This window comes from Balaenoptera physalus (assembly GCF_965194825.1).
Source record: "Balaenoptera physalus genome assembly, chromosome: 5".
In the NCBI taxonomy this organism is placed as follows: Eukaryota; Metazoa; Chordata; class Mammalia; order Artiodactyla; family Balaenopteridae; genus Balaenoptera; species Balaenoptera physalus.
Genome location: NC_138884.1, coordinates 26,378,624 through 26,391,684, shown reverse-complemented (window position 1 = coordinate 26,391,684; position 13,061 = coordinate 26,378,624). Strand labels below are relative to the sequence as shown.

The window sequence follows — 13,061 nt, the reverse complement described above, 5'->3', positions numbered from 1 at the left end:
TTTGCCCACGGGCTGAATGGAGAATGGAGAGTGAGAGAGGGTGAGGGGTGGCCGCAGGCTTTGTGCAGAGAGAGAGCGCCTGCCTCTATGGAGCAAGCAGACTGGTAAGTAAATGGGAGCGTGACAGCGGGCAAGTTTCTGAAGGCTTTGCGGCTGCTCTGATGTGGTCAGCTTTAAATTAAGGTGGTCGGAGGAGGCATCTCTGCACCTTGAAGAATGAAAAGGAGTGAGCCTGGGACGAGAGGCGGCAGAGGGAAGGGGGTGAGGGCCCTGCCGCCAGAGGGGCTTGGCTGCAGTGGGGCGAAGGGACAGCTGTGGGGTGCGAAGACAGAGAGGTGGGGGGCAGACCCTGCGGAGCGGGGGGCCACAGTTGGGGTGGATGTTATTTTGTCCAACAGGGTCCATCACACGGTGCTGAGCAGGGGACAGTTATAAGCAGAGAATGACAGTTGCTAACTCCTCATCAGTGAGAGTTCATTGTGCCCGCCGCCTTAGAGTGACTGCCTGTCCCTGCTCCCTCTGCACGGCCTCAGCCTTCCCGGTGGCGGGGTGTCAGGGGCGGGAAGGTGGTCTCGCAGGAGGCACCTCCCCAACAGTGGCATCGTGCGGGAGCGACAGGTACCCTGTGATCCCACTGCTTCTCCCTCTGCTGCAGGGACCACCCCCCACCCCAGCTCCTCCTCCTGGAGCGCAAGGTGGGAAGGTGGGACTAGGCTGGATGCGTGTGCTCGTCAAGTGGAGGTTCTCGTATAATTTCAGAGCAGAGGAGGGACCCGTTGCCAGGGCAGCCAGGAGCAAGGACTGGGCAGGGCCCGTCTGCTCCTTCAGGCCCGTCTCCTCCTGTGCTCTCCACCTCCGCAGACCTGCAGCCCCACTTCCGTATGTCCATGTTTCTCTCCAGGGTTTCACTGCCCTGCGCCATTGTCCCTGAGCGTGTGGCTCAAGCCAGGGCAGCTCTTCCATCAGCCCTGAACCTCCCTTCATCCCAGCCCCATCTGATCAATTCTGCCTGCTCAGTTTACCCCCCACTTCCCCACCCATGCCCAGAGAAGACCATCCACATGCTGACAATGAGGAGTGGCACATAGCTGGTGCCACTGAGAGGGACACAGCAAAAGCCATGGCCCCCAGAGGCCACTTCTAGCAGATACAGGTTTCACTGCTGTGCCTAGATATGTAAGTGGCATCATACCAGGTGGGGAAAGAAATATGTCAGGAAGGGCACGGAGAAGAGGCCACATGGGCAGGCAGCACCAGAAGGTTCTGTCCACTCTGTGAGCAAGACTGTGCTCTGAGCCTGGTTCCAGGCTGGGCAGGGATGCCGGGATGACCGGTGACAAAGGCAGAACCCCCTGCCCCAAGAGCTCACAGCCCCATGAGGTGACCAGGCATCCTCACTGATGCCATACAAGAGGGCATCCCGGGGCTGTGCGGGCAGCAAGGGTGAGCATTTGATTTCTTTGGAGAACATCTGGACAAGCTGCACAGAGAACAGGATATTTGAGTTGGGGTTCTGAAGGATGTACAGGAGTTGGTGAGAAAGACAGAGGCTAAAAATGGGAAAGGAAGTTTCAGGGAGAGAAAACAATGTGAAAAATAACTATAAAAACAGTTAGGCAGTTTTATTGAACAGCTACTCAAGTCCCTCACTGGGCCAGGTGCTTCTAGGTGTTACCTCTGGAGGTCTCACCATGCTTGTCCTCCAGGTGAGGAAACTTGGGCTCAGAGGGGTTAAGGGGCTTGCCTGAGGTCACCCAGAGCTTGGCTCTGCCCTGCTGCCTGGTATATGGCAGGGCAAGGGTTAGGATAAGGCAAGCGAGATGCCTAAGTCACAACACTGAAGGAGGCATTCATTTAAAGCGACCCCAGAGTGACTTGTTCAGTGTGGTGCCCTGGGGGGTCTTGCTTGCCTCACCCTGTTCGAGGCCCTGGGAATTTGGGCATGTGAAGCTGGAGCAGCAGGCCGGTTGGGGCCCAGTTAGGAAGGAGCTTGGCAGCTACATGTGGGATCTTGAACCTTGAGCCTGTGGGCACTGGGAACCATGGAGGGCTTTAAGCAGAAAAGGGACACATCAGAGTCGTGTGCAAGGCTGGAGAGGAAGGCTGGCCCGCACCTCAGGCTTCACTTCTGTTTCCTTGGATCACGGGGGCTTCAGAACCTCCCCAGGGTCCCTTCACTTCACTTCACTTAGGCGAGGGTGGCGGGAAGGGGGTCCTCACCCTTGCCCCGTGTGTGACAGCGGTGACACCCAGAGAGGAGGATGCGATTGTCAGGGAACCAGCTAGGGCCACGAGAGCCTTAATTATGCAAAGTTATTTTTTTAAAAAAAATCAGAGATTTCTGCTGTTTCGGAGCCCTCCAACTACAAAATAATTAGGGCAGGGGAGAGAGGTGGGATGGAGCCCACCACGAGTGACAGGGGCTCTGGGATGCAATTCTTTAAACTCTTGGCAGCAATAATTACTGTGAAATGTCCTTAGTGATTCCGTCAATTAGAAGGGAGACCCTCTTATCTCTTATTAATGGCCTGGGGACGTGCAGGTTGTGGGGGGGGGAGGGGGAGGGGAGGGATTGATATGGAAGATTCTGCAGTCTTTTGACAAATAATAGTTGTATCAAAAATTTCATAGAAATATTTGACAAGAAAATGAAGAACTTCTAGCTATAACTTTTTTCAGGCTTGTTAATATCCTTGTCACTAATCTTTTTCAGTTCTGGTGCTTTTGTGCTTAAAAAAAACCATCAGAAGTGCCCAAGTACAGCCAGAACTGAGGCTGCCGTGGGCCGTTTGGTGCTTCTGTTTTCAACTATGGATTAGGTCATCCTTGCAGCCCTTGACCTTTGTGGTTTCCTGCTCCTGAAAGCTAGCAGAGGACGCAGCCCCTGGCTCTGTGACATCCAGTACGGATGCTCCTCTGTGATTTTGGTCCCCATCCACCTACCGAAACCCCACAACGCGTGCCAGGAGCTCTGCAGGGTGCAGGGCGGAGTGAGCTGGGCCAGCCCTAGCGGTTCGGGTGGAGGCTGGAGGAATCCACCGAGGCAGACGAGGGGTACAAAGTCGGGGTGCAAGAGACAGACCCCGCTTTTATGTCTTACCTTCTGTGTGACGCCTAGCAGCAGAGGTGCTAATTCAGTCGAGAGAGAGTTCCTGCCACATACCAGGGGAAGTGCGGGGGGCCACCCAGATCCCTGAAGAGAGTTTGAGGTGCATCTTCTTTCAAATCCTCTGCCCCATTTCTCCCAAGTATTAGGTCTATACCCCTGTCCATTTAAAGACAATACAGAATCTCAGTGCTTTAGTTCAAGTAAGAAATCAAGTATTGAATTTGTCTTTATTCCAGGCATCTGAGAGAAGAGGGAAATGTCATTGATTTAAATTGTTTGGCTTAACAAAGAAAAATTACGAATGTTTATACCTGCAAAAATAAAGGTGTCGGTGTACCAGGGCACAAAACACGATTATGTGAGATGACCAATCAGAATGCAGAGGTTTTAGAAGCTAAAGGTGACCCACAGGGAGGTCTCCTCCCCACTGCAGGGAGGGGAATCCTGGAGAAAACCAAATCTTGCCACGCCCTTCCTCTCTCCGAGCCCTTCTGTGGCTCCCTATTGCCTACAGGATGACGCCCTTCCCGTGGCTTACAGCCCCTCGCTCTCGCCTTTCTCAGCCTACGTGGCCTTCAGCTCATCCCTGTCTCAGGGCCTTTGCACATGCTGTGACTTCTGCCTGGAGTTCTACTCCCTGGTATCTCACTTCATTCACGTCTCTGCTCAGATGTGCTCTCCCATAGAGGCCCTGTCTATCCAAATCACCAGCCCCCATTTCTCTCTGTGTCCTCACTTACTTTATCTTTCTTCCACCATGGCCCAACGGTATCGCATGTCACTGAGTTTTACTGTCTGTCTCCGGGAGGAGAATGTGGGCTCCAAGAGAATGGAGGTGTTGCTCACTGCAGCATTCCAGGGCCTCAAACAGTGCCTGGCTATGGTGGGCACTCAGTATGGACTGGTTAACTGAGAGTGTGAGTGAATGCATGTAGGCATGACCACATGAGAGCATCCGATTGGCATGAAATGTTTCCAGCCACCCTGCAGAGGGGAGCTGGGCAGGAGTTGTATCTCTGGGAAAGGCAGGAGCAGTGTCTACCTTGGAGAAGAAGAAGAACGGGTTCCCAGATGGGGGGTAAGGGGCTGGGACAGACCTGGGAAGTGGGATATGGGACTTTCCCACATAGGAGGGGCCAGCAGGAAGGGCACTCCTGTGAGCCTCTGGGGACATGTGATCAGCTCTCTGCTTCCCTGTTTTAAGCCTGGAGCCTGGAGACCAGCAGGCAGGGCAGCCACTCAGCCGGTGCCCGTGGGGACAGCTGGGCAGGTTGTTAAATGTTTAAAAGTCCTTCCAGACTGGCTGTAGATGGCTGCCAACCTACCATCCCATCCACTTCCCTGACCCCCAGGCCCATCCATGGCCCAGGTCCTAAATGGTCAGCAGGGACCCTAATTTCCATCCTGCTGCAGCACCAGGGCCACTGTAGGATCTGATTGTCCAGTGAGGTGGGCAAACTATTGGGACAGCCAGCAACAGACATGGAACTTGGAAGAGCTTGTCCTGCTGCCTGGGAAACTCCTTGTGTCAGGAAGGCCAGGTTATGGGGGAGAGCAGGGAAGGGACGCTGCTTGGGGAGCCGCTCACTGCCCACTCTGGGATCTCTGGTAAAGGCAGCAAGCTGTTGCCTTCAGGGGTCAGGTAAGCAACTTCCTGTCTGGAGCAGCTGAGCTAAAATAATAGGAGGTGGGTGGCAGGCAGCAAACGGGACTCAGGCTGCATCCCTGGTAGCAAGGTTTGATTTTGCTACAACCCGCATGGCAGCCAAACAGAACATACCTATGAGTGGGGCTCGGCCATGTGTGCACCATGAACAGAGGCCCCGGAGCCAGTTAGAACCACAGGCAGTGCCCAGCCTAGTCCAGGACGTGGTCCAGCACCTTCGAGGATGCCTGGACACCTCACAGTCCTGGCGTTTGGCATCACCAGCAGGAGGCAGCAGAGAGCAGCACATTGAGTACAGCTCTGGGTTCAGATCCCTCCTCCACCACTTTTTCCAGCTCTGAGGCCATCCATGCCTCAGTTTTCTTGGCTATAAAATGGGAATATTAGTGGTACCGACCTGATGTTTTTATTGGGGAGTTAGATAAGGTAACACACGGGAAAGGCTCAGCACAGAATCTGGCTTAGAGTAAATGCTCAATAAACACTGTTCCAAGAGCTGGTTCTTCCCTCTTTGGAGGATTCATCTGGGCCTGGGCCTGACCTGTATTTAGTTATAAGTTTGATGAACGAATAAATGACCTACCGCATGAGCCCAGAGTGGAAACGGAGCCGTCTGTCGCTTGGACCCCACGGGTGGGAGCGGCCCGGTGACGGTGCTTGTTTTTGTCTCCGCAGTATTTGAAGAGCCCGAGGACCCCAGTAACCGCTCCTTCTTCTCGGAAATTATTTCCTCCGTGTCGGACGTGAAGTTCAGCCACAGCGGCCGGTACATGCTCACCCGCGATTACCTCACAGTCAAGGTCTGGGACCTGAACATGGAGGCGCGGCCCATAGAGACCTACCAGGTGGGCACTGATGCCTGGAAAACCTCGCAGCCCCTCTGCGGGTGGGAGACCCGCAGCCGCCCTTCCCTGTGCTGAGAACTCACACTGAGGGGCTTTCCCAGCTATAGGGTGGCTTTCATAAGCCCATTTTGCAGGTGAAGACACTGAGGCTTGAGAAATCAGGCATCTCATCCCACATAGCTCAGCCAAGGACGGACAGGAGAACTTGCTCAGGCCCGCCTCACGGGGAGCTGTGTGTCATCTGCTTCTGGCTCCCGCCCTGAGGCAGGGCTTTGACTAGGCCTGCAGTCCAAGGTCCAGGGGAGAAAGATGAGCATCAGGCTGGGCTCAGTTTGAGGGTGCAGACGATGGCTTCCCTCCCCCGGAGCCGGCGTCTGCAGTCCTACCATTAACGCAGGCTAAGCACTGCCCTCTCCCAGGGAGCGTCCTTAGCTAGTGATACAGCGGTGAAATGGGAGCGGGGTACATTTCTAAATCCTCGGTGCAGGCTTCTTCAGCCAGGCATACAGGGTGAAGCATGGGACACCTTCCTGGAAAGTCGTTTATTATTTTTCTGTTATGATTCATCCATATATATTAGGGAGTAGAAAACAAAATTCACGTGATGTTAAAATTTGGCGGGGACTGGAAAGAAATATGGGACTGTTTTAAAGCTGCGCCAGTTATGTCTTTAGCTGGGGCAGTCTGGGAGGCTTCTTGAAGGAGGTGACATTTGTGCTGGACCTTGTAGGATGAGTAGGATTTGGTTGTGCAGATGTGAGTGGGAAAACACCCCCCCCAGAAGACCCAGCCAAACCCTCATAGTGTCACCAAGTATTGGGTGCACACAGAGTGCCACATATATTTTTCACCTCTATTCCTTACTGCCCCTCTGAATGGGGTGCCATCGTCCCCACTTGACAGGAAGGGAACCTGGGATGCTGAGAGGTTAGGATATGGGGAGCTGCCTTACAGTTGGGCAGTGACAGATTCGGGGCCCAAGTGGGAGCTGCACAGCCCCCTTCCCTGTCTTCTTTCCCTGCCAAGGCCTGGGGTAGGGCAGTGTCCTGGGAGGCGGAGGGGCCCCACTGGGAAGGGGCACAGAGCTGAGAAGGGAAGACGGGGTACTCAGAGTCTGACCTGGGACACGTGTGCTTCTGGCAGCTCCACACCCACAGGGACGTCTGGGGCGGCTCCGGTGCCCTTCCCCCGCCCCCCAGCTCCCTCGGGATGATGGATTCATGAAAGGGCCCCTTTGTTAGCCACTTGTGTTTACTGGAGGTCCTGCCACTCCCTCCGGTTCTGACCCAGCAGGCCTCCTGCTCCCACTGCACATCCCAGGAAGGGATCAGCCCCTCCTCTACCCTTGGGAATGGGAGGGGTCAGAGATTGGGGCAGGAATGACTTAACCCCTGCTCAGGCCTGTGGGACTGACTGTTCTGGCACCTTCCCAGAGCATGCCCTTCCCAGAGGCTGCCCAGGGACATGACTGTGTCCAACCCCCTGAGGCCCCTCAGCCTTTCGTGTCCCTGGTGTCAGCAAAAGCCCCCGGACCCTGAAACTAAGTGCAGTGTTTAATGTGAGCATTTTGTGAGGAGAGGGTCCAGAGGCTTCAGATTCCCAAAGCACGTGAGGACCCAGTAAAGTGGGAGAATCACTGCTCTGGAGGACCAGGTCCAAAGCTGGGTGCTTGGCTTCTGGCCGAGCTGACCTATTGATTCTAAAATAGTAATCTGTACATAAAACCAACATAACTAACATTTTTTAACTGTTAGGTGCTGGAAATTGTGTATAACAGAATTGTGTTTGGCTGACTTGCAGCACTGAATAGATAGGGGCTTTTCTCCCTTCACAAGAAGCCTAGAGTATCCTAGAATAGTTAGTGGCTTTGTGACCTGCTCAGTGTCCCAATAGCCACTTCTGTGATTTAGTTCACCATCGTTTGAGTGTTGGTTTTCTACCTTCATATTTGATACCTCATGGTGGCAAAACGGCTGCCACAACTCCAGGAACTATGTCGACCATCTGTTCAGGAAAGGAGGAAATGTGAAAGACTGTGCTGGTTGGATCTGTGGTATGTTTTATTATGAACACAAAAGCTTTCCCAGAACACTCCTCAGAAGACCTCTTACAACTCGTTGGCTAGAACAGGCCCATGACCAGGCTGGAAAACTTAGTAGGTTTACGGCCTCTGTGGTTGAAGAAGACAGGGAGAAAAGAGTAGGGATGGGTGTTGAGTGAGCCTTAGCACGTGCTTCATTGACCTAAGACCTTGGCACACTTTTCCTCTTCTAAGCCTCCCAGCTGTCCTGGGAGGTGGGGACAGTGTTCTCTCTATCCCATTTTATTTGGAGAAAATTGAGTTAAATGGCGTATTTGTGGTGGTAGAGTAGCAAGCAGCTGACCTTAGATTCGTCTCTCTTACTCCATAGTCAGCACCTTTCCTCACCCTGCCACCAGAGGGCAGGAGGCACTCAGTATGCAGGAGAGAACAGCACGTGTGTTTGGACGAGTGCATCAGTGAGGCTGCCTTGACTGCAAGGAGCACACACAAACGTGCCAACCTGGAGGGGGGAACACGAGCATCTTAACAATCTGTCTGCGGCCAGGAATGACATCAGGCACCATTTATCCCTATTCATCTTAGTCGTACACATACGGGGCTGGTGCTCTGTGCCTCACTAGACCCTGGGCTCAGAGGGAGGGAGGAGCTGTGGCCTCACCCTCAAGGGTCCCAGATGACAGGAACACAGTGAACCTGAGCCTGGTGTGGCCATGGGCTAGGAGACCTCTAGCCACAGACACACACCACGTGAGAGGCGCTGAGGGCTTTTGAGGAAGCAGAGTGGAGAAAGGGGAACAGCTGGGGGAGGGCCCTGCTATTTCTTCAGACAGGTGGCCCACCTGGGGAGCCCAGCCCCACCGTCTCCAGTTGCCTCTAACCCCACTCATTTATTTTTAAAAAATGTATTGAGGTCCTGTGATGTGCCAGGCCCGGTGCACCCCACTGGGAAATTGTTAGGGAGCAAGACAAATAAGTCCTGCCTAGCGGGGCATCCGTTTCAGCAGGGAAGAGGACCAGAAACCAAGCAAATAGGTGAAATAATCACAAGCTTCCAAAAGAGTGACAAACCAGGGGCTGAGGCAGAGAAAGCAGGGATGCTGAAGCCTAGGGGAAATAAGGGCATGAGCCCTCTACAGGGAGGGTGTTCCCAGAGGAGGGAAGAGCAAGTGCAAAGGTCCTGAGGCAGGAACATGGTTAGTACGCTCAAGAAATGGTGAGGAGAGACTTCCCTGGGGGGTCCAGTGGTTAAGACTGCACTTCCAATGCAGGGGGCGCTGGTTCAATCCCTGGTCAGGGAACTAAGATCCCACATGCCGCACAGCATGGCCAAAAAAAAAAAAAAAGGAATGGTGAGGAGCCAGCTGGAGCAGAGTGCACATATGGGAGAGAAGAAGAGCCTGAGGTCAGAGAGGTGACCAGGGGGACTTGTGTGCACCGGAGGGTTTTGAGCAGAGGCATGACGTGATTCAGCTTGGTTTCAAAGGGATCCCTCTGCTGCCTGTAAGATAGACCAGGGCTGGGGATTGGGGTGTAGGCAGACACAGGGAGAGTAGTCAGGAGTCGTTTGCAATAAGCTGGGTGGTGGTGCTTGGAGCAGGGTGGCAACGTAGGACAGATGTGGTGAGAAGGGACTGGGTTCCGGATTGCTTTGGATTCTGGACAGGCTGAGTGTGGGTATGAGAGACAAGAAGTGTGTGGAAACATGCTGTCACCTGTGGCCTTTGTACCTTTGTACGGGAAGGATGGGGGACGGTAGAGGGACCAGGGTTCACTAGCCTCGAGGGGTCTGGACAGTCTAGTGTGGACTTTGGGGAGAGAGGCCCTGGCTGGAGAGAAACATCTGGGTGATGTCAGTGTATGGACAGAAATTAAAACAGGAGTTCAGGGAATTCCCTGGCGGTCCAGTGGTTAGGACTCGGCACTTTCACTGCCGAGGGCCTGAGTTCAATCCCTCATTGGGGAACTAAGATCCCATAAGCTGCGAGGCATGGCCAAAAAATAAAAATAAAGCAGGAGTGCAGGTTGAGTGGGAAGAGAAGGGCAGCGGAGCAAGCTTTGTGGGCGGGGCGGGCAGGGAGCCCTCTCTGGGGAGGGGCATGCCATCCGAGGCCTGAGGAAGTCCTGTGTTAAGAACCTTCCAGGCTGCGGGGTCAATATAAACACACACTAAGTCAGGGCAGGAACCTCAGGTACACCTGATGCCCTGAGAAGTCAGAGAGAGAAGTTCAGCCCGGGGGAATCCAGGGGGGCTGCCAGAGGAGGAGACCTGCTCTAAAGTTGGGTTTTCAAAGATGAATAAGAGGTTCCCAGACAGAAAAGGACAAAAACCCTCCTTTTCTTCCCCACCCCTCCCTGCACTTGACCCTTGGTTTGTGGCCAATGTCACTGCCCAGCAGGAGTTGGGCATTTTTTTCTCTCCATCCCGCCATAGTTAATCGGGGTCACAAACACCTACCTGGTGCTTTGCCCCATGGTCGTCGCCCTGAATCTTCATGCTCTTCTCCGGCGGTGGGGGGAATCTCATGACCCGCTTTTCAGACGGGAAACCTGAGGCTCGTAGCAGCTAACTGACTCCCCTGGGTCACAGAGGGGCAGAGCCAGGAGTTCAGGCTTCATGTTACCCATTTACCTGCCCCTTCCGCCACCCGGAGGGCAGGGCCATGTCCCCGAAGAGAGCTGGCACCCAGGAGGCCCCGTGGGTGCAGAGCTTGTGGGATGGGGCTACAGTCAGATGGACGCAGGTCATGGGGCATCGCCATCTCTCCTGTGGTGTCTGGTAACCCTGGGAGAGGATCCTGGTCTTCCACTTGTACGCTGTGTGACTCTGGGCCAGTTACTTAACCTCTGAGCTTCAGTGCCCCATCTATAAAACGGGGCAGGTGGCGTCTGCCGAGATCACGCTTGAGAGCCCTGTGTGAATTCTCCTTCCCCTTTTCTCCATGATGGTCACCAGTGTGCGCACGGTGACTATGGTCCTCAGGGGACATGACCCTATACCAAATAGTCACTTACATTTGATCCCAGAACACCCATGAGGTGTGTGCTCTTATCACTTTAAGGATGAATAAACCAAGGCTCAGAGAGGTGAAGACACTGTCCAGGGTCACACAGCCAGGGAGGAGCAAAGCCAGGATTTGGTCCCCGGCGGCGTTATTCCCTCTGTCACTGTGACTGTCCCCTCTCTGGCCACAGCTCAGGGGTCGGCCATGTGCCAGGCTATGGACCCTTCCCGATGAGCAGGGCTGAGTTGGGAGTGCCGTCCAGACCCCGGAGGGCACAGCCCTGCTCAGTGAGACCCTCCTCGTGGAGGGGGCCCAGGACTGTCGGGGTGCCCCCCTCGACTCACCCCGTCCCCTTCTCTCACCAGGTCCACGATTACCTTCGGAGCAAGCTCTGTTCCCTGTATGAGAACGACTGCATTTTTGACAAGTTCGAATGCGCCTGGAATGGGAGCGACAGGTAACCTCAGACCTTGGATCCCACCCGCCTAACTAGGGACCTTCCACTGCAGGGCCGGCTGGTGACCTGGGCGGGATGTGTCAAGGGAACTAACTGTTATCAAGCCTGAGGAATCAAGGTGTTCCAAGGAGCCCCCAGTCTTTCTTGTGGCAGGTTCGAGCTCTCAGCTCTCAGATTCAAGGGCAGAAATGAAACTTCATGTTCTGAAACTATACCTAACGTCCATGTGGAGCCCTGTTCTCCTGAGTGGTAGTGGAAACATCTTTAGTCAATTCCGGGTCCCTCACCGTGCAGCCCCTCCCCCAGGTTGTCAGGAGTGAGGGCTGTTCAGGTGCCAGAGCCCCGAGGCGGGGAGGGCTTTAGCCACCGGTCTACACCCGCCTCCACCCTCCTCCGGCCATCGTGGTTGTAGCTTCAGGCCCACTGGGCTCCGGGGAGCATGGCGGAGCTCCTGCACCTTTTGGGACTGGGGGCTTCCATAGGTGCATCTGCCTCTCACAGCCCCACCCACCGGGGAAATGGCTCTGAGCCTGACCTGAGTTCCTGCTTCCCCATCACCTGGCTCAGCCCAGGGCGAGTGTGGACAGGGAAGGCCCAGGGCAGGGACCCAGCTGACCAGACCGTGCAGGGATGGAAAGCACTCTGGCCAGGAGATCGGCCTGTCGGCCGTCACACTTCACTAGTGGAGCGGGTTTGGCGAGGGAGAAGGGGCGGAGGGAGAGCCGGCAGCCTTCGACTCAGGTGCCATCCCGGGGTGCGTCCATCCACGTGGACCCCGTCAGTCCTGCGTGTCCAGCCGGGAGCAGGCTGGGCTGTCTCCGATTTCTGAGTGTGGCCGGCACCGCCGTGGTCGTGTGAGAGCTTCTGTGCTACCACCCTGTGTGGCTGTGAGCACAGACCCACCGGGACCGCCAGGGAAGATGGGTGGGGACCCAAGGGGGGTCAAGCTGCTGTGTCCGGGGTGGGGCTCCCCTAGAGCTTCTGCCAGCATCCTGGGGCTCACTTGGCCTGAGGAGTCTCCAAGTGGACAGTGCTCTCAGAGGAACCAGTACGGTGGGCACAGGGCGTCCGCTGAAGGACACTTAGAAAACCAGGTGGAGGCCCTGGCCTGAGACCGGGCTGATGCAGCGGGGTCAGAGGGGACCCGCGGCACTCCCTCCAGGGGCCTGCCCCCAGGCTGACACACTGGGGGTTCCCCAGGGATTACCGGCAGTAGGTCTGGGGCTGGGGGTCTATTAGAATCTCAGAAGATGGCAAAAAGGGGATTCCACACTGTGTGTGTCTGTCTGTCTGTCTGCCTGTCTGTCTTTCTGTCTTTATGTGTTGGGCTCCCAGTGGTTGTGACCACTGCCCGCCTTTCCTTCACATCACCGCCAGGGGGCGTCCATGAACAGGGATGCTGGGCTTCCAGAGACTGGAGCCGCCTTCTCTTCCTGGCTTTCGGGTGCCCAGCCTGGAGCTGCTGTCCTGCCTCTCACCCATCACTTCCTGCCATGCACTTTACATGCCAGCCACCCCAGCCTTGGTAGTCCCTGCCACCTTCCTCCACAACCCGCTCTACTCCCACTCCCTGGAACCCTGACACACTGCACCTGGCTCACTCCTGCTGTCACCTCACTTTACTGACTCAACTCAAGGCCACCTCCTCCAGGAAGCCCTCGGGGTCCTCTGCATCTTGACACCCCCAGCCTCCTGGGTTTTCCTTCTGTGCCTTTGCATTTATTACATGTTTTCATCTTGCCTCTGTTTGCCTTCCCCACTGGTTGAGGTGCCCCTGGGAGTGGGACTGTCGCTCAGTCCATCCTGAGCCCCTCACTTGGGGCCTCAGGAGTGTCCAGTCAATGGTTGTTGACCTTCTGGAAGGCATAGGGGTATGCCACCTCCTTCCACTTCAGCACAAGCATCCTATGAGCCCAGCAAGCCCCATAGCGGAGGATC

General features: G+C 55.3%; 1 protein-coding gene across 7 annotated transcripts in view; it reads left to right on the top strand.

The window, feature by feature from the left end:
• The window catches only part of PPP2R2C (protein phosphatase 2 regulatory subunit Bgamma), a 165,051-nt gene that overhangs the window by 117,409 nt on the left and 34,581 nt on the right, over window positions 1–13,061 (top strand). For all 7 annotated transcript variants that reach the window (XR_014263881.1, XM_082462549.1, XM_082462550.1 and 4 more), the window contains 2 exons: window positions 5,451–5,620; window positions 11,032–11,123. Coding sequence is in view for 6 of the 7 variants with exons in the window: in XM_082462549.1 (XP_082318675.1) it covers window positions 5,451–5,620; window positions 11,032–11,123 (262 nt within the window). In the remaining variant the exon portion in view is untranslated. The remainder of the gene's footprint in view (window positions 1–5,450; window positions 5,621–11,031; window positions 11,124–13,061) is intronic.